This window comes from Phacochoerus africanus, chromosome 10, assembly GCF_016906955.1.
Source record: "Phacochoerus africanus isolate WHEZ1 chromosome 10, ROS_Pafr_v1, whole genome shotgun sequence".
Taxonomy (NCBI): domain Eukaryota; kingdom Metazoa; phylum Chordata; class Mammalia; order Artiodactyla; family Suidae; genus Phacochoerus; species Phacochoerus africanus.
This window is the reverse complement of record NC_062553.1, coordinates 45,945,961-45,967,805: the sequence shown is the minus strand read 5'-3', so window position 1 is coordinate 45,967,805 and position 21,845 is coordinate 45,945,961. Positions and strand designations below refer to the sequence as shown.

General features: G+C 37.1%; 1 protein-coding gene across 3 annotated transcripts in view; it reads right to left on the bottom strand.

The window, feature by feature from the left end:
* GRIA2 (glutamate ionotropic receptor AMPA type subunit 2) overlaps window positions 1-21,205 on the bottom strand; it is a 160,448-nt gene extending 139,243 nt beyond the window's left edge. For all 3 annotated transcript variants that reach the window (XM_047799294.1, XM_047799295.1, XM_047799293.1), the window contains exons 1-2: window positions 20,765-21,205; window positions 20,067-20,207 (exon numbers count right to left, since the gene is read on the bottom strand). In XM_047799294.1, the coding sequence (XP_047655250.1) occupies window positions 20,067-20,207; window positions 20,765-20,852 (229 nt within the window). In that variant the 5' untranslated portion in view covers window positions 20,853-21,205. The remainder of the gene's footprint in view (window positions 1-20,066; window positions 20,208-20,764) is intronic.
* Between the last annotated feature and the right edge of the window lie 640 nt (window positions 21,206-21,845).

Sequence of the window (21,845 nt, the reverse complement as noted above, 5' to 3'; positions counted from 1 at the left end):
AGCTGCCGGCCCACGCCATAGCCACAGCAACACAGGATCTGAGCTGCATCTGCAACCTACACCATAGCTCACAGCAATGCCAGATCCCTGACCCACAAAGCAAGACCAAGGATCAAACCCACATCCTCATGGATACTAGTTGGATTCATTTCTGCTGCGCCACAATGAGAACTCCTAAATGTTCTCAGTCTTGACATAATAATGTTATCAACTTATAGTTAGTTGAAAGAGCATCTATAACTGTTGAACTAAGAAAGATGATTTCAAGTATATTAACCCAAACTATAATGAAAAACAGAGAAATATAAACTTAATGATACAATTATGTTATCAACATAGAGTTAACCACAAGAAGAATGACAGACATGGTTACAAGTGGTCATCTCAGAGTTCCCGTCGTGGCGCAGTGGTTAACGAATCCGACTAGGAACCATGAGGTTGCGGGTTCGGTCCCTGCCCTCGCTCAGTGGGTTAAGGATCTGGCGTTGCTGTGAGCTGTGGTGTAGGTTGCAGACGCGGCTCGGATCCCGCTTGCTGTGGCTCTGGCGTAGGCCGGCGGCTACAGCTCCGATTCGACCCCTAGCCTGGGAACCTCCATATGCCGCGAGAGCGGCCCAAGAAATAGCAACAACAACAACAGACAAAAGACAAAAAAAAAAAAAAAAGTGGTCATCTCTAGGGAGAGAGACTACAGATAAGTAAGGAGAGCCAAAGGTAAATTTTTCTATTCTATCTTTCTATGTTTTTAGAAGTTTTAAATGTGTGTGGATATATTGGATGAGAAAAAAATTCCAAAAAAACTTTGAAAGACTACTTTAAAAAAATTATCCTATACAAATTTGAAAGGAAAAATAATAAACTAAGGCAAAAATTATGTAGGTTCTGGTTGGCAAAATGTCGTATCTGTTGTGGTCAGTATGTTGTACTAGTCTTCGTCAACATACAGTTCTCCTCCTCTGAACACAATGACAATTAGTCTCCACTTCCTGGAGCTGGAAGTGGCCATGGGAATAGCTCTAACCACTAAAGTGGATGCTGAAGTGGGCTGATCCTCATCATGGCTGGAGCACTTGACTGCTGGAGGGGCAACTAACTCCCTGGACTCGTCTTCACCCACCATGTTGATCTCGAATAAATAACTCATACAAATCAATGGTGAAACATACCAAGATGGTAAATGAAAACTGGGTAAAAAAGACTGCCATAAATGATTTATGAAAAAAGAAACATAAACGTATAATAAACAAGAAAATGTTTTTCATGTAACAAAAAGAATTTGTTAGTGACCAAATACATAAGGAAGTTTAAAAAGAACAAAGATGCTGAGGTTCTGTGAGATTAGACTTTTCACAGACGTTTGATAGGATTGTAGAATTTGGTATGGATTTCCTTAGTGTACATAGAAATACTTAACTAAATGCTTAACGGCTTTTTATCCAGTAATAATACTTTGGTCGTCAGAAATGGGAAAATTACATATGCAGAAGATTTTCATTTGGAGAGATATTTTACAAAAGAAGGATTTTAAAAATATGCAAAAAATGGTTAGTTAAGCTAGGGGATAAATATCACAAAACCATGAAAATTAAGTTTACAAAAGGCTTTACTGCCATCCAAAAATGTTTCAGGTTTGACATAAAGTAAAAAAGAACTCTGGTAAATACCAGCAAGTGATTATTTCTTGGGCAAAATTAATGATGATTTTTACTTTATTGTGTGTTTTCCACCTTAATAATACTTTTATAATTAGCAAAATATTCTAATCAGAACTTCAGAAAGTTTTTATATTAGTTTTGGAGGAATATTTAAATAAACATGTCCTGAATTAGACTCACCTGAGAAACATTATGATATATAAGTGCCTTGGAAAAAACTTAGAAACAAATAAAAATAAATGGAAACAGAGACAAATATGATTAAAGTGTGTTTTGAAATCTGAATTTGTTAAAGAAAATTAAAAATAAATAGTAAAGGAGGGAAGGATAAATTAGGAAGTTGGAATTAACACACTATTATACATAAAACAGATAGCTAACAAGGACCTACTGTATAGGCACAGAGAACTATATTCAATATTTTGTAATAATCTATAAGGGAGAATAATCTGAAAAACAATGTGTACACTTATATGTGTGTGTGTGTGTCTGTGTGTCTGTGTAACTGAATTGCTGTGCTGTACACCTGAAACTTCACTGTGATGTACACAAGAAGCTAACACAAGACTGTAAATCAACTATAGGTCAATTAGCAAAAAAGAAATCAAAAGCAAAAACAAGTAGATGGAAAGCTAACTTAAACTTTGAGGTTTTAAATCAAATCAAAATTTATTATGGCATATATTAATATCCATTTAGAAACAAGTGTAAGTATGGCAAAAAAAAAACCAAAAAACAAAAATATAGAAGACATCCCTTGAAAGAGAATAGGGTCTGTGTTCCATGGAGTCTTTTCAAAAAATCTATCCGCTCAGCCGACTTTTGCCCTGCTCCACCGTCCACTACAAGGCCAGAACTACATCATGTATACCCGTTAGTGGTACATCAGCATCTTTAGTACAGTCCCATCAAATGGCTTTTTCTTACTCCCCTCTACCTTTAGGAGTGGAGTAAGAAATGAGATTAAGCCAATATTTGCAAAATATTTAATTTGTTTAAATTATTAGAATAAAAATGAACATTGCAGTTCCGCTGATATGATCTTTTTTTTCATTTTCACCAAGGTAAAATTTTTCTGTTCACTAAAAGATATTAAGCCATAAACAGATGACTAGAGGTTAAAGAAACTTAATGCAACCCCTTTTCCAAAACTGTTTTCTTGAAAGTTAAAATCTTTCCATTTTAATGATCATGGAAAGGCACTTCAGGGTCATACTAAGTTCAGAGTTCCACGAGATATACTTGTTAAAGATTTATGAATTCCCTGATGTTTGGCCAAAACTACACAGTGCCTGTCATACATCATAAGGTAAATTGAAAGCATTTATTGATGAAAATAACATTTTAGTATTTTATTTAGTATTCCAGTTTAAATCAGATTTATACCATAAATAGCTTGATGTCTGGCTTTCGAGAGACCACATAACTAGTTTTTAAGAAAAATTGAGGATGAAACTATATATTAGTTAATAAAACCATGAGCATCTGAATCCCTTTACCGTTTTTTATTGCAAATGGATTACTGCAGCCTCTCATTTTACTATCCTATTTGTGAACGCATATGGATAGTTACACTGAGTTATCTTCAAAGTGGCATTCAAAAACCAAGTAATAATCATAACCCATTACTTAAACCTTTATATAGGTAAAGATATACACAAAACTAGCAGTCCATTTAAGTGATATTAGTGCTGTGATGCAAGCCAAAAACATAACAAAATCCTTTATTTATCCCTCCAGGCTCAGTGAATGTTAAGAGTCTGACATCTTCTTTATTGATCTGAGACCACAGTGACTCAGAAGCACAATTTATAGGAACAGCACTGCTCAGGAAATAAGTGTCTTGCAGAACTTACATTCCTTTGCCTGTAATAGAGTTTTAATCTTGTTTATTTCATTTTCTGTGTAAGTTCCCTGTTTGTTTTTAAATCCCTGACGAATGATTTACACAAGAAGAATATCTGATGGCATTTCAATTCAAGGAGGAAAAAATGGATTTTTTTAATATGCTGTGAAATTTGGCTAACCTCATAAAAAAAAAGGAACTGTATCCCTACTTTAGTATTTATCCTAAATAAAACAGATCAAAGATTCATTCTGAATCATGAAACCAAAACTGTATGGGTATTAAATACAAGCACGAGCAGGTTTTTTTCTTTAAACTAACTTGAATGGGAAAGGTCTTTCTGAGCAAGGCACAAAAAATCCTGAAGTAATAAAACAAACAATTTCTAAATTTGACCAAAGAAAAATTGACTATGTACTCTTAAAAATTATGAACAGAAACCATGATTCTAAAAAGTCATGAACAGGTTCAAAGAAAAACACAACGTGGGTAAAATGGCAGCAATGCATGACAAGTACATGTTACTTTCATGTATGTTGTATCAATAAGTAATAAATAAACCCACAACCCAAGAGAAAACTGGGCAAAGCTATGAACAGACATTTGAGCATGCATACATCACAAACACACACACACAGACATGCAAATAATCTGGTGAGAAATATTTAACTTCAGTCAAAACTTACTGTAAAATTAAGCAGTGAAATAGGAATAGCAAAGCTTTAAAATGTTTAATATTGCACATGAGAGCAGGTGAAAACAGACGTACCCCTACACTCTAGGTAGGTATGTAAGTTGATATACATTTTCTGAACATTTAGCACAAATTTTAATGCAAAAATCCTTTGACCCAATTATTCCACTCATAGATATCTATTCTGCAAATCCATTTGCACTCATTGTGAAAACAGACAGGAAAAAATTGATACATTCATCAACAAAAGACACTCTAAATAACAACAGAATACTGGCAGTAACTACAAAGAAAGAGAAAATTGCAGATAAAACAAGTCTTGGATTTATGTTAAGCAGGAAATTAAGGAAATACAGAAAGAAGAGTGTGTCTGTGACACTTGCATTTCTGGAAACCACTGATGGTGATTATCTGAGAAAAGTGGAAATGAGGGAGAAAAGGCACAATATTTATTGCATACCTGTTTGTATTGTTTTAAAAATAACCATATGCATTCATTTTTGTATTATAGTTGATTTACAGTGTTGCGCAAATTCCTGCTGTATAGATAGCATAATGACCCAGTCATACATGTATATATATATACATTTTTTTCTCATACTATCTTCCATCATGTTCTAATCCCAAGATATTAGATATAGTTCCCTATGCTATACAGCAGGACCTCATTGCTTATCCATTCTACATGTAATAGTTTGCATCTACTAACCCTAGCCTCCTCCTTTGGCAACCACAAGTCTGTTCTCTATGTCCCTGAGTCTCTTCCTCTTTTATAGATAAGTCCTCTTGTGCCCTGTTTTAGATTCCACATGTAAGTGATACCATATGGTATTTATGTTAACTATTTACATCCTGATGTTTAAACCCTAAAATATAAACCCTAAGAAACCAAATCCTAATTTTTGCAGATTTTAACTTTTAAATCATACACAATCCTAATGCTATTGTTAACAAACATTTCAATTCTTTTATGTATTTTTACATGTTAAAACTGCATCAATATTTTGAAAAACAATATTTTGCCACCTAAAATGTTTAAACTGTTATAATAAAGGTTTAGATTATATAAAATCTGTTTTAACATTACAAGACGACTAGAAAGGTGTGAGTACTTTGTAGATCACTCAAAAAAGCTACAGGCATTAATATTTTAAATACTTTATAAAACATTATTGTAAAATTTGCAACTTGTTTCTTCAGTGATAAACTAATAAAGTATTTATAATAATTAAACAATATCATCTCATCAAATGAATTTATTTAAAGAACACACAGACTTAATTGAAGAACTTTTGACAGAGAAGCCAAAGTAAGGGAAAATCTTCCAAAATAAAATATAAATCATCTCCAAATGTGATTCAAAAATTAAAATTATTTTTGAAAGTTCTGCAATTAATATCACTGTTATTACCACTAGTTCCTCTTTAGCTGCCCCAGTCCTGAGTTATGTTTCTACAATATTTTTTTAGCCTCTTTGCTTCTATTTTCTATGCTGAAAACTCCATCTTGCCCTGCTTTACTTTACCCCATCTTCCTGCTTGAAAAACAGTCACAGTGCTGGTAAATGACTTAAGCTTAAGAACAAAGACCTAAAGGTATAAGTTATTCATGGGCTCAGCTGAATGAGGACATAATGTGTTGGCTAGGAATGCCGGACCTATGCAGATTGGCACGCCTTTTGCACAAGCATGGCATGTCCTCTAAAGAATAAGAGGAAGATGAGCCTCATGGCTCCAAGGGGTTTAGGAGGGGTCATTAGCAGAATATGCATTAGCAAGGAGAACCGAGGTGCAAACCTAGGCATGCTGGGTTGCTGCAGATAGGCACAAGGTCTGCAGAAGCACAATGGTGATATGTATTGATAGCTGAGGCCAAGCTTCCTCAAATGCTAATGATTGTTAAATGCCTAAAGGTCAGAATAAAAGCTTAATCCGCTACCGGCTATGTGACTTTTAAAATAATTTTTAAAAAACCTATATCCTGCACCTACAACCCCCTCCTCACTTCACGTAATCCTAAAGTGCACAATAAAAGCAGTGTGGTTTTTTGAGGTGGGGATCTTGGTCCCTGAGACCTTGAGCCCCCCAGTTCCCACCTTTAATTAAGATAAATGTCTCTGTGTCTTGTTTTATGTTAACTTTTTCCTTAAGTTTCACAGCACCCATTCTTCGCCCTAACCTGCTGAGCTGGTCTCAGCATTCCCCATCTTTCAAAAATATATTCTAATTCACTATACAAGACAATGCTTTTTCAGCTTCTATCTCTTTTATGATTTCTTCATAGTTTTCGGAATTATCATTTCTGCTCTTAAGACATTCCTATTCAAATCTTTTCCTTTTTGCTTTTTTATTTTGGCTTTTTTTTTTTTTTTTTTTTTTTTTGCTTTTTATGGACATACCTGCAGCATACGGAAGTTCCCAGGATAGGGGTCAAATCAGAGCTGCAGCTGCCAGCCTATGCCACAGCCACAGCTATGTGAGATCTGAGTCTGCAACCTACAACAAAGCTCATGGCAATGCTGGATCCTTAATCCACTGAGCAAGGCCAGGGATCAAACCCACGTCCTCATGGCTAATAGTTGGGTTCTTAATCTGCTGAGCCACAATGGGAACTCTCTTGATTCAAATCTTGCTTGTTCCAAGGTAATAGGATAACACTTATAAACAATCTAGAAATAATGGCTATATTACACAATCTAAAATAATAATAAGATCATGTAGCTGACCTGGATTAACTATTTCCACTTTTGCCATTTAAAAAAAATTCTGTATTCATGAATAATTTCCAATGCAGAAACCTCACCTTGTTCTTTGTTGCCTGAGACATTACTTAGGAGTTTGGCATTAAACAGGTATCTACAAAAAGTTTGATAAAAGAAAGAAGTGAATCATGTGACAGTTTTTAATGCATACAAGCACCATAGACAGAAGTGTTCTGAAGAAAAACATTTGACTTTCTCCCTATTTTTCTACTTCAGGCCCAAATACAAAGTCACCATTATAAGTTTATCTTGTACATAAATGGATCTGCTTTAAGAGTAATTTCAACCCAAGTTCTTACCACACTACATTAAAGAGTTCCCATGCTGCTATTCACTGAAACATGATGTAGCATCAGAATAAGGAAAGTCAACACAGAACGAGCTAGTGAATAGTTTATAAACTAAGAAAAGATTTAGCTCCTCCATGGGATTTCCTTATTTTTACTCATTATCAGTGATTACATCTCCTCAAAAAGCATCTCTCCATCTTTCGAGGGAAATTATCTTTGGACAAGAAGTCATTTGAAAAATTGTCCATTTCAAAACCTTTCCAAGAGAATAGGGACAGAGAGCCTCCCATGTTCCTGCTATGGAAGGAACTAATGAGGGAGGCGACAATGGGCCTCTTGACCAGCAATGAGATACAGACAATTGATCCACAGGGAAAAGTCACAAGGAGCCGTGCCATGTTTAATGTCACCCTACTCTCATTTTTACTTGTTCATGTACTTCTACCATGTACTGATGGTAGAAGTGGTAACTGAACAGTATCAGATATTCACACATAATGCTAACCAGAATCTATAGATTTTTTTTTTAACTCAAGCATGATTTTTGGTGTTTTTGTTTTGTTGTTTTTTTTTTCTCTTTCTTTAAGGCTATATCTACAGCATATGGAAGTTCTGGGGCTAGAGATCAAATCAGAGCTGCAACTGCCAGCCTACACCACAGCCATAGCAATGCAGGATCTGAGCCAGGTCTGTGACTTACAGATCTTCATGGCAATGCCAGACTTAACCCACTGAAAACAGCCAGGGATTGAACCGGCATCCTCATGGACACCCTTTCATGTTCTTAACCCACTGAGCCACAACAAGAACTCCTGCTTTTTCAGTTCATAATGTTTATCTATTTACTAGAGGGGTTCTGGATCAAGAACATATTAAAACTCTTGTAAAATTCACCAGTATTCTGAAAATGATAACAGAATAAAACCCTAGTCTTTAGTGTTAGCTTGAATGGTTGAATTAAATAAGTTTATTCATTTGAAAATTACGTAGAGAGCTAGGTTAGTTTCCTTAGCTACTGATCTTCCATTCATCTAAAAGCTCAGAGCTAAGTACATAATTAATTACTCAGGTAGATGGGAAATCACTGAAATTTGCATCATCAATCACTGTATTAGATAGAGCAACAATTATCATTTGAATCTGACATCATGAAGCATATATTATAATGACCCCCATTTTATAGAGGAGGAAACAGGATTAGAAAGTTTAACTGACATATACAAAGTCACATAACTAGTCAATGTTGGAGCCATAATTTCAAACCACATCTGGTCATTTTAATATACTGGCTGCACTGCCCTCTGACTCTAGGGAAAAATTCTGTTCCAGGAAGCAGAAGGTGTGTTTTCTAGGAGTTCCTCCACAAATTTACAGTAGCTTCGAACAAGTCACTCAAATTTCTGTTTTCTCACCTGGAAACTGGTATAGGTATAATAATAATAATTCCATTTAGCCTGTAAACTTTACAGAGTCACACTGAAGAGCAATCAGCTAGGAAAGTGTTTTAAAAAGATAAAAGTTCTACATAAATATAAAGCTATCATATAGATAAGCTCTTTGAAGGCAAGAATCTCCTTTATTTTTTCCTCCATTGCTCTGAGCATACTGTTCAGTTCAGAGTAAAAAGCTGAGGTACAGGAAAAGGATATTTGGATCACTTTTGACAAACTAATCAAGGCATTTATTTTCTCATTTAAATCCCCATTAATAAGGTCAGGCATGATGAGGAAATGGCCTCATCCTACAAAGAGGAAAAAAATCATGCTGTGTGTCATAAAGCTACTAATCATAGTCCAAGCTATATTTGCCTGATTCTAAAGCTTGTGTTTCTCTTGTCTGCTTTTCGTTTAAATAAATGCAATCAATTAATTAGGTGAAATAAACCATGAGGAATCTATCATGTGCACAGTTAGATGATGTGTGGAGATATCTTAATTATGGGCTTGAAAGATCCACTAGGGATGAAAGAATTCCAAATTGTTCAACATCCTGATGTGAATTATATTGGACAAAGGGAAAAATGTAATACTGCTCAAGTTTCAGTATCTCAGCTTTTCAAAACCATGCTCATATTTTAGTGCACTAAATTTATCTTCAAGTGGCTTATGTGGCTTATTTTGTTAGTCTCTTCTTTGTCACCAAACAGTCCTTCCCTGGTACACAACAGCAGAAAAAAAAATTGACAAGAAACTAGAAATGTGTTTTTCTCTGTTCTCTACCTCTCACAGCAAGAGCTTATCACACCCCCTCCTCCTACCAAAGATCCCAACACAGAAAGTGATAAAAGTCCACTGACATTCATGCACTTAGATGTGCCAAACACAGAATGGTTTATGCCTATCGTGTATCTTCCAAATAATCCTATAATGTATGAGTCCCTTTTACAAAGGTGGAAATGGAACTACACTAAACAACTTGTTCAATGGCACCCATCTGATAGTGAGACCAGAACTGCATTCCAAGTTCAGACTGAAACTAATGCTATTCTATGTCCCATGTCACCATGGCTCCAAACTACAAAGAATCAAAGATTTTTATTTTCATAGACTTGCATGTTTATCATTAAGATGACAATTCTTGACTCAATGTGCTCTGACATATAAATTTGAGAATTTACAGTGCTTCCCATCAAAAGACTAAAACTTTACTGCCCCTTGATATTCCCTCTGAATTGTTGCCTCTGTTCCTAAAATTTCTCCTCCAGATGGAAATCAGTAATAACACTGGAAACTAGTAAAAACAAGAACAGCAACAACAACAAAACTGGTAAAACAAATAAAGCTATAAATTGTGAAAGTGCTTGGGAATTATAAAGCTCAATATCTCCATTTCATACATAAACTAAAAAATAAGATTGAAATTTTTAATTCTTCAAAAATGCAAGACAATGAGACACCAACATCAAATGCTTTCACTGACATGTGGAATCTGAAAAAAGGACAGACTGAACTTCTTTGCAGAACAGATGCTGACTCACAGACATTGAAAAACTTATGGTCTCCGGAGGAGACAGTTTGGGGGGTGGGGGAATGTGCTTGGGTTGTGGGATGGAAATCCTGTGAAATTGGATTGCAATGATCATTATATAACCACAGATGTGATAAATTCACTGAGTAATAAAAAAAAAAAAACGCAAGAGAAGACACGAATAAAGAAAAAAAAAATCACACCCTAATTTGAAATGGATCTTTCAAGAAAATCTAGCAAAGCACACATTTTTCCTACCATCCCTGGAGATCAGCACTTCCAGAACTTTCTTTGCCAATCTAAGAGGAGGAGACACTTTTTTTTTATAAAGGGTAGCCCTCCTCTCACTCTAGAACTGCAGAAATTACTTTTGTGGTAGCTGAGTCATTGAAAGCAGATAGTTCTTTTTAATATATGCAATTCAAATAAATAGCTTGCATAAACCTTTTGAAGAATATGTTTAAATGCAGATGACAATATTCCCCAATTCGTTGACTAAACTGATCCCCCTACACCTTATAAATCCTTATTCGGATTGCAACTACTCAAGGTGTGTTCCACATTTCAGTCCCAAATTGTCCTATAATAATCTTTTGCACAATGTACTTTAAAGTCAAAAAAGTACATGTTGTTTGACAATCATCAATTTTGTTAAATATCCTAAGACATGCTAATATATTTTAAAATATATCTAATTTTGTTAAAACTATTATCTAGATGTTGAAGAAGGAGAATAAGTCACCGCCAGATAACATAAACTAAAAGACAAATTTTTGTGTTCTGCTGATAAGTCCTATCAGCATTTATCAAACAGTCCTTAAGTTGCTACATCTCAGGAACCCCAAGCAGGAAATAAAGTTTCTTATTTTCTAGTAGCATGCTAAAAAATTACATATTTTTAGCTATGTTTTCCAAAACTTTTCAATAAACTTTTACCTCATAATTTTCAAGAATGACTTTTTTTTTTTTAACCAGCTCAGAAATTGGTGGTTTTGCCAATGAGGGATATACACTGTTTCTTTTCCTCCTTACCTCCCTCTGGAAGAAGTTAATAGTATCTATTTATCAAAAGTAATATTATGATAAGAATTCACTGTTTTATAGTAGCTCAATTCTAGTATAGAAAACTAACCATAGATGTACAAACTAAGCAAACACAAGTCAATGAAAAGCTTAAACAGAAAGAAGAAAGAAAAATAATTCTCAGTTCCAAATTCCTACTCCCCTGCTTAGCACACCAAGTTACACAGCCTGAGTTTTTCCTCTAGGTCCACAGTTCCCCTCCCACACTTTAAGAAATTTTGCAATCTTCAGCAAAGAAAAATAACTATTTTTTTCCTTTTGGCCTGAAAATAATTATTTCAAAATGCTCATTCTATCCTTTTATTCTTGCATAAGTAAGAAAAAATATATAATCACATTGCTAACATATTCTTACTGCAACGGATCAAACATTAATGCAAGGGAAATTGTAAAATAAATCCTAAATCTGAAAGAGAATGGTATTCTAAATCAATGCCTTAGTATCAGCTGCCAACGGTTTATAGGCTGAGAATACCTTTTCTTATATCAAATTATATGCATGAGTTTCAATTAATTTTATGCTGAAGTTAGAAATGATTGACTAAGCCACAAAGGGATGAAGAACTAGGTAATAATTTACTATGTTTTAATAACAAACATAGAGCATTCTCAGTTTTTATAAACATGTTTCTGTAATTTCCATATGTATCACTGGATATTTATAAAGTTGAGACTAAAAATATTTGCATTAAAGGGGCATCTTCTGAGGTTTTCTGAAATTTGATCAGTGCAAGTATCAGAGCAGCATAAAGTAAGTGAATACTGTAGTATTTATATTTGATATTAATTTAGATTGTCAAAAGCTTTTTAGAAATATGATGTCCTATTCAAAATATCATAGACAAATTAGAATTTAGGCATTTCTCGATTTAATCCAGTTTGTGCTCATATTTTAAATGCTAAAATAATAGAAAAAGGGTAGCTATTAACATAACACATCCATAAATAAGCTAGAGAAAACTATAAAATAAAATTCTGAATAATAATCTAAGTAGTAAAACTATGAGAGGCATATGTGGTGCCTTTGAGAAATGTTAAGAGAGATGAAAATTAAAACTATCTAAGAAAATATCTTCTTATAAATTACCTTCCTATAATGAACCCCCATCTCCCAAACCTATTTATGCTATTCATTTGAAAACTCTTATAAATGTCAAGACTTTGTATTTTAAATTGTCTTTAACCTTAAGCTACAGTAATTTTTGATTTGTAATTGTAATTATAGAATTACAACTTGTAATTACAGAATTTTATTTTTCATGTTGGTTAACGTATTTTTGAAAAAAATCATCCAAAATGCTTACTCCTGGAGTTCCCGTCATGGCGCAGCAGAAATGAATCCGACTAGGAACCATGAGGTTGTGGGTTCAATCCCTGGCTTCACTCTGGGTTAAGGACCTGGCGTTGCCATGTGAGCTGTGGTTTAGATCCCAGACAAGGCTCAGATCTGGCATTGCTGTGGCTGTAGCATAGGCCAGCAGCTGTAGCTCTAATTAGACCCCTAGTTTGGGGGCCTCCATATGCCACGGTGCAGCCCTAAAACGCAAAAAAAAAAAAAAACCTCACTCCTAATTACAAGTTAGGTTTTATTTTTCCTGAAGCAAATTATTAATAAAATAAAAACAGGACAAAGCTTAATTATTGAAAAACAATCCTAAAGAAACCGTTGACACAAAAAAAGGTGAAAAAGGCATGCCAATTAAAGAATATCAAACCCACTAGTGCAAATATTAGAACAACTGGTCCATAAGAAGTTGTGTCTGTAAATTTCTCATTCCCAAATATGTCTAAGAGAAAGGAAATATTTCTGTAATTTAGTGCTTTTTAAAAATTTTGCTTTAAAAGAAAGAGAAAACTGTGGTATATGATATTCTGGGAAAGCAGGGTTGGGAGAGACTAAGGCGATTTTGTGGCTCTTCAAGGAATATGTGCAGTCAGTCATGTTTTGTGGAAAGTCCAGAACAAAAAGGGAAGCTGGGCACTCCCATAACCTTCAGGGCCCTGAGAACAAAGTCCTGTTTTCTAACCACTTGCATCACGGCTTTGCATCTTGCCGACAGCATTTACTTCGGCAAAGCATTTTAATGTAGAGCAATGTTGCTTCAGGGATAAAGACAGTAACTTTGAGCATATCAAACTTGTAGACGAAAATGAAAAACGTATCGCACCGCTATCTAAATAAAATCAGAGGCAGATACCACGGAAACTGTTTCTTCTGAAATCCAAATGCAGAGTAAGAGCAAATTTCTGACTTTAAAATGTATAATTCTATAATAAGAAATTCTGCTCTATTAAGTCTGTTTAATAGAGAAATAATCATGAAAGATACAAAGTCAATAGGGGAAAGATCCTACCTTTGAGAAAGGCATGTTTACATTCTATCAATTAAAATTATCAAAAAATGACAAAATATTTTAAATTGAATAGTACCCCAAAAAAATAGATGTTAGAGTATCATATGACACCACTGTTAAGAACCACCACGTTTATTTCCCAATTAGTGAAGTCAGCTTTGAAAAAAAAATGTAGTGTTTGAAAATGTTTAAATCATGAGTGGTTTTGAGATTTTAAACTTTGATTTTTAACAACTAATTTTCCTATCTTATTCATGGGGCATAGTCCTTTAAGATATTTGGAAATTAGTTATTCCATTCATTAAGAGAAAACCTCAGAAATTTTGAATGACAATTGCCATAATGAAAGAGTTAATATTTTAATGAAGTCTGGTGAATCCTCAGTACAATTCAGTCGAAGAAAGGAAATATAATTTATCCAGGAGCCACTAACATCTCAATAAAACACTTAAAATTTAAAACAAGATTTTTAGCTCTGTGTATCATATCCTCTACTCACTTAAAAAAAAAGAAAAAGAAAAGAAAAGAAAGATTTCTTTTTTTTTCCTCTTTTCTAGGGCCGCACCTGCAGCACATGGAGGTGCCCAGACTATGGGGGTCTAACTGGAGCTGGAGCTGTGGCCTAAGCCATAGCCACAGCAACACCAGATTCGAGCAGTGCTGCAGCAACGCCGGATCCTTAACCCACTGAACAAGGCCAGGGATGGAACCTGCAACCACATGGTTCCTAGTCGGATTCGTTAACCGCTGAGCCATGACGAGTACTCCAGAAAGATCTATTTCAATTTAGGTTTATTTCCTGTAATAGCATTTGCCCTGAAGCTTTAGCACTTCCGCTGACTTTTTTAAAAGAGAAGAAAAGGAGGAGGATAGTGGAAGAGCAGGGGAAAAACACCACGCTCTTTGAAAAGTCAATCATACAGCACGGCATGCTGGAATAACTGGAAAACAACTGGTTTTCTACCGCCTCCCTTAAAACTGGGCTCTGGGAAGTCTGAAAGTTTATGTGTTGTTGGACAAGATTCCAGGAGGACCTGGGCTCTGTCATGAATCAAAATGCTATTGTCCTAACGTCACAGTGCAATGATGCTACCACTTGAACAGTCTGATATGAAACGGAAACAGCCCATACCTCTTGAGTCAGCAGTTTGAGGCCTGTTAAGACCTCAAAAAGGAAGTGCATAGGAATAAACTCTTGTAACTCTTAAGCTACTATCATTTTGTACAGTAACTTTATTTTTTGTAGGGATTTTTATTTTTTCCTTTATAGTTGGTTAATAGTCATTTTATTTAAATACTCATTTTCTCATACCCTAGACTATTTCAACCAACGCTATTTTCTGATTTTCATTTAGCATAATGTCTTATTTTCTTGAAATTCTCTTATGATACGTGAAGTATGAAAACTTAAATACAAAAAAAATGCAATGAAAATTAATTATTCTCACACATAAAAAGCTATTTCATTCTTTGTAACCTTCAATTGATGATAGTTAAAGATTTACACCCCAGGTTATAAGGTATAGTGTTCTGGTACATTGTTCACGGTTTTATCCACAGCACAAATCCTTTTGATTGTTCAACAGCATGTAAGTTGATTCTGGGTTTATGAAAATTCTGCATACATTAAAGGCTTTCATAATTACCTCACAAAATGGCAAAACATTATAGCCCAGCCAATCTATACCTAGGCATAATCTATATTTACAATACTATACATATATACAGGGTCAAATTCGTACAAAGTGTCATAAAGGTTTAGCAAGCATCAATTAATTTGATGATCACAGATACACAATCTCAATAATTCATAACTAAAATTCAATGATAAGAAATACACCTTAAAAATAATACCTAAAAATCAAGGTTAAAAAGCTGAAAAAAAATACTCTTAGAATTCTCTTTCTTGCAAAAACATTTATAATCAATGCTGTTCCTAAATTTCTTTATGAATCAAATTCACAAGGATATTTAAATAATCTATTTTAAAAATAAAATTGAAAGCACTCTTTTTAAAAGGCACTGAGAATTATTTTTCAAACACAGCATTTTAAGTGAATATCTTCCAAAAAAATGCTATTTATTTGTTTTTTCCAATTTCAAAAGGTATTCAGTGTGCGCAACAGCATTATGAAAGAACAATATTTTCTCCAACATCTCCATCTGCTGGCTTAGGAAAAAAGTAGACTCTTAACTGCTGTTTCTTAAATTTAATATTTTTATAATCTATTTTTTATGAAATTGAAATATAAAATAATGAAATTATTTTTAAATAGATTAATAGCTATTTGACAAAATCATTAATAAAAATAAATGGGAAATATTTTGAGGAGAACATTTAATATTTAATATTTTTTTCATTCAAAGCCCTATGTGATCAAATACTCATGTTCACAGCCCTTTTAAATTTTATTTCAAACGTTTTAGTACTAAGCAGAACATTAAAGTTTATTAAAATTTTTAAAATGCAAAAATATTTAGTAGGTTCCTAAAACTTGCTGTTGATTTTGTTCAACTGTATAGAATATGTGGTGTATATACATATGCTAATATCAAATTAATTATTTTCACAAAAATGTTGAGTTACTGTCATTAATTGCTTTTGTAGAAGAATTACTAGAATGTCTTCACATCCTTAGACTAAACTTCTTAGACAAGATCCCAGAGGCCAGTGTACAGGGAAATCGTCCATGCCTCCGAGGATTTGAAACCTATTTGAAAGAGCATTTAGGGGAAAGGCTAGGAAAAAATGAATTACTGTGGGAACAGCATTCCTTTATTCTCTGACAACTAGAAGACACTCAGTAAATACTGAAGTTGGGAGGGAGGAAGGAATTCTTGGGGCCATCACTGATTCAACTGTTGAGTATCAGATACTGGTTTACTAGTTTTATGTATTTATTTTTATGGTTTTATGGATTTTTCTCATATCCAAGTCCCCCCTTGGCGGGGGGTGGGGGAGTGGGGGGGGAGAAAGAACCTTAGTAAGATTTCTAGGTAAGAAGAAAGAAGGAAGAAAAGAAGTCAGGGACAGGGGGAGAAAGTAAAAAGAAATTGGAAATCTGTTGTTATTTCTTCAGGTACCCATGGAAACAAACGGGAACAAGTAAGTACTTCCATTATCCTACTGTGACTGTGAGAGAGGATGTGGGAGGGAGTTCAAGTGCTTGCCCAGTTCAGAATAGAGTGACTTCGTTTCATTTCGTTTGCATAACCTTAAGCCATTCAGTGGATCCTGCTGGATCCTTCAAGCAATGTAGCCCTCAGCATTTCCAAATTAGTCCCTCCCTCCATGTCAGGAATACAATTAAATTAGTAAACAAGTATCTTTTCTACTTTGAAATTATATTATTAAGGTTTACAACTCAGCTTTCTTAATATATGAATTTAACGCTATGGGATTTTTCTGGTTTAACTAGAAGGACAGACAAGTTCCTTTAGGAACCCTTTCACAGTGAGTTAAGAAGAAAGTCGGTTTGCTTTCTGCTACCAACATATTTAACACTGCTGCTTCCATTTCATGTAGGAAAGCCATGGATTTCCCTGACTGAAAAGGCAAAGAAACAAAGACTAAACACAGGAGAAAAATCTTGCGCAGGATTTAAGTGATCGAGACTTATCTTAACAAATTTGATACTAGAGATTTTCATTCATTTCTTGATTGTTCACTTTATAATTATAGTTTATACAAGCATATCTCCCTCTCTCTCCCTCTCTCTCTCCCGCTGAAAAGTTAAACTAATTTTACATTTTCTATTGCTCTCGGTGGGGGAAAAAAAAACACAACTGAATAAAAAAAAAGAAGAGGGATACAAATATTCCATTTCATTTTGCAAGCTCTAGATTGTGAAATTCTCAAAGGAATAAAGAAATTGAGCCACAAAAATGTTAAATGATTTGTCTAGTGAATGAGTTAATGTCAATTCTAGAAAATTCTATTCACTAAGTCTCTCTTCTGTAACAGGGTCTCACTAGTTCTCTTCAGCAATCAGTAAGATTACTTATAACTCAAACTTGCATGGGCCCTGGTTCTGAATTCCCATACCAGAAACTTGAAAATGCATTCAGCTCCTTTGCTTTAGTGCTGTGCTGGAGTAATCCCTGGAGGAGTAATTTAGGGATTTGGAGACATGCAACTTTTAATTCCAGTTTCATTTTCTGAGAAAAACAAAAAATGCTGTGCAAAATGAAGGTTTGTTTTTTCTCAGAATCATGGTCAAACATATTAAATTCTGTGTGGGTTTTTATCTCTTGTTACGTGGACATATTGATTCTGTGGAAATTCATAAAATTATATATGTGTTTAATATATGAACATTTTCTGTCAGCCTATCTTATTTCAATAAAATTTATATTAAGAAATCAATCTGTTCAAAAATATTAACACTGAAGATCCAAACTAGTCACCTAACCTAAACTAACCATAATATTTAGTCTTGACAAAGCTCCAGCACAATCATTCAGCATTTGGAATGAAGAAATACTTATTTCATACAATGTACATGTCTGCTCTGCTCTCAGCCAGGCCCTGGAATGATCTTCAACAGTAAGTGGTCTTCTCTGTCATTGACAATTTTCAAAAAGTATAGCTATCAATTACTTTCACCTTGTTTTTAAAATCTACATTCTTGCAATAATCATAGTCTTGTTTTAGGTTGCTTACTTTCCACAACATTTTCACCCAAGTATACAATTACTTACAGTCAGCTACTCAGCACAACTGGATGTCGAGCTCATAATTCAGGGAGAAAAAAAAAAAAAAAAAACTGGAAGCCTGATACCAAATCAAATGAATAATCTGAATCTGGTAGGTAAACAGGTCAAGTATAAGAGCATTCAAAAATTAAACTACAATTAGCTTATTTGTATGTATACATATATACTAAATTTTTCCAAGATATTCCTATATTATTTTATGGAGATTTTTTAAAGCTGTAAATCCACTTCTCAGTCCTCTCTCTCTCCCTCTACCCCCCACCCCACTCCACCATCCACAGTTTCTTTTCTCACTTGGTATCAACATGTGAAGAAAACATACAGCACTGAGATCTATAAACAGTTGAATTCTAAGCATCTACTATGAACATAATAAGGACTCCTGGTCTATAAGTCAAAGATACTGTTTCATTTCTTCATTTGGTTGAAAGGAATTTCAAAATGAGCTGACAACATTCCTGATACTACAATCAAGCTAACCCATCGAATAAATGATTAAGGCTTAACATGGGGAAGTGGGATAGCAACCAGTTGTTTGTCTAATGTGGGGACACTGCAGTTGGGGTTTTTTCTGTGGTAATTTTCCGCTAGCTTCTTACACTGTAGCCAGAGTGGGAGGTGAGCCATCTGCAAATCCTCCCCACCCCCACGAAATTGTCAGCTATGAAAGAAACACTGAGAACATCAAGTCAGAAAAGAGTCACCCCAACCCAGTCAGCAGGAAATGATGGCAGCTGTTGGCAGAGGGCAGGAGGGTCCAGCAGTGGCTGCACCGCCCACGCCCTCGCGGGTGGCAGTGCCTGGACCAGGACCAGCCAGCCTTTCCATTGAAATACTTGGAGACTTAATTTCTTGGATCCTATCACTTTGAAGCCTGGATGGAGCTTGGTGGCGTGTCTGCGAGCTCTGCGCGAGCGCTGGAACTAACAGGATAGCAGAGAAGAGTAAAATGGCTGATCGGCGACTTCTACAGATTCCAAACTCTGCGCATCCCACCGCTCTCAGGTCCTTTTCCTCCGGCTGCCTCTGCGGGAGCCCAGCGACCTGAGAACAAAGCGCTCTGGCGCACGGTGCCCAGGGCGCTATGCCCCTCAAGTGAAGCTGAAGCTCCCGGAGCGGCAAGGAAGGACCGCGCGCTCTCCATCCCCCGGGCTGCGTCAGACACGCCGCGCCCCTCGGTGGGCCTTATGTAACGGCCTCTAGCCAACTCCAGGACCAATGTGACAACTTGTCCAGTTTCGGCGGAGAATACTGAACTCTCGGGGGTCTGCACAGTGACCTGGAGCCGGGCCTGAGGATTTAAACCCGTGGCCGTGAGATTTACCCAGCAGCCTGTAGGCGCGCTCCGGGGCACCGCGTGTTCCCCTTGGGCAGGGTGCCACCAGGCACGCAGGGGATGGGGGCTTCTCTTGAGGACTCTGGCTAAGCCAGAACACCCAGAACGCTCTGGCTAAGGAAACCACCCCAGCTCTGATACCCCGTCCCCTCCCTAATGCGCACACTCTCCTTTGCTTTTCGCTTCCTCTTCACCCCCCCCCCCCACCCCCAGACAGCAGGGGTTCCGGAGATCTCAGCCCCTTTCTGCGAAGCCGTCACATGCACGCGCATATGCAGTCACTACGCCCGCACACTGACACACACACACACCAGTCCGCTTTCCGCGTGTGGCACCCCAAAGGGCATGAATATTCATTACTTACAAGCATTGGTGACTGCGAAGCTGTTGGCTACCTCCAAATTGTCGATGTGGGGTGTGAGTCTGAACTCTGAAGTGGAAAACTGAACCATCCCTACACGAAATGCACTGTATTCCTGATCGGCGCCCCTGGGAAACAGACCCCCTGCGAAGAACAAACACCAAGCAGGAGGACAGTGTTAGTGCCCGAGGGAGAAATGAGCGGAGCCCGCTAGCGCCTAACTGCCAGGAGTCCCTCATTCAAGCTAATAGGCCGAATAAACATATCCACGGACCCTGGCTGCCCGAGATGCGAGGGGGGATGGGGGCTGGGGGAGAACATCCAAAGGGTAGACCAGAGGTCAAGACACAGATGAGCCCTAGGGCAAGGTGGTTGGCCTGAAATATTCTCGCTTCCTAATAATCTCCAGCTTCGCTTTCGGACCCCTAGAGAATCTGAACAAACAGGAAAATATTGCAAAGGCAGAATGAATAAAATCGGGGAGTCAGAAATGAGAAGACCTTTCCCACTATTGTATCAGAGGCACAGTCTTCTGCCTTCGCTTCATCCTAAGAGAAACGTGTATATTCGAGGCAGTTTAAATCTGGAAGGCAGTCAAGGTATGACATAAGTCTACATGACACGAATTAATTTGTCCACTCTGAACAAAGATTACCACAAAATTATGCACAATTCAAAAGGAGAATACAAAGGGTACCTACCTATCTGTATGCTGTTAGAAGAGACACCAAAAATCAGTCCCCATAAAACAGGAGAAAGGAGGACAGATATATGCATAATCTTTTGCATTTCCAAGAAAAGTAGATCATCCACAAAATACCCTTCTCTTTTTTTTTTTTTTTCTCCTTTTCCTCCTCTTCCTTCTTTGGCCGTTCTCCTCGGCAAATTAGATCCTCTGCATTTTGAGACAGCAATTTAGCACCAAGCTGCTAAAAACCTGAAGTGGAGGCAGAAGAATCCCTGTTTCCCAGGTCTGGCTGGTGGCTGCCGCCCTGCGCCCGGCCCCTGCTCCCGAAGTCCGGAGGACTGGCTAGATGCAGTTTCCAGGAGGCTGCCGCTGTGGTCCCAGTGCCTCAGAACACTCAGCACCCTCCCATGCACTCACACACTCACCCTCGCGCGCTTCTCCCTCTCCCCTTTCTCACACGCGCGCGCACACACACACATACCACACACACGAGCGCGCGCGACACACAGAGAGGGGTAGGCGGTCCTCGGCGCGCGTGCGCGAGTCGCGGCAGGCGGCTGGCGCTCCCCGCTTCCCCCACCGCACCGCGCGCCCCTCATCACCCATGCGTCGAGCGCGCGGGGCTTCCAGCGCTGCTCAGAGCTGGGCTGCTTCGGCCCCTGGGCGAGACCTCGGGTCTCGCGAGCTGTCGAGCCCACCGGAGCTTTGACTTTCAGCACCGCGGACAGCGCCCCACTCCTGCCGGAGCTACCTTTGTGCAGCCGCTGCAGCTGCCAGGGAGAAAGATGCTCCAGTCTGGACCAAATGCAGCAAAGCCGATTTCCGGCTGCCTTGCAGAAGCCGAATTGCTAATTGCTGTTGGGAGTGAAGCTTTCTCTCATCAGGCGCTGCTGTTTTACGTTGAAAGTAATTTTGATTTTTATCTTCTATAGTCTATAAAACCCACCTGGCAAAATAGAAACGCTGCCACTCATCTCACTTGACCCAGCCCGAAAAGCAAAGGATCAAAAAACCACCCGTGACGAGGTGTTCCAAAATTGTGAACTTTAGCTAAATAAATGTGATGTAGCCAGGATCCAGGGAAAACCCAAAAA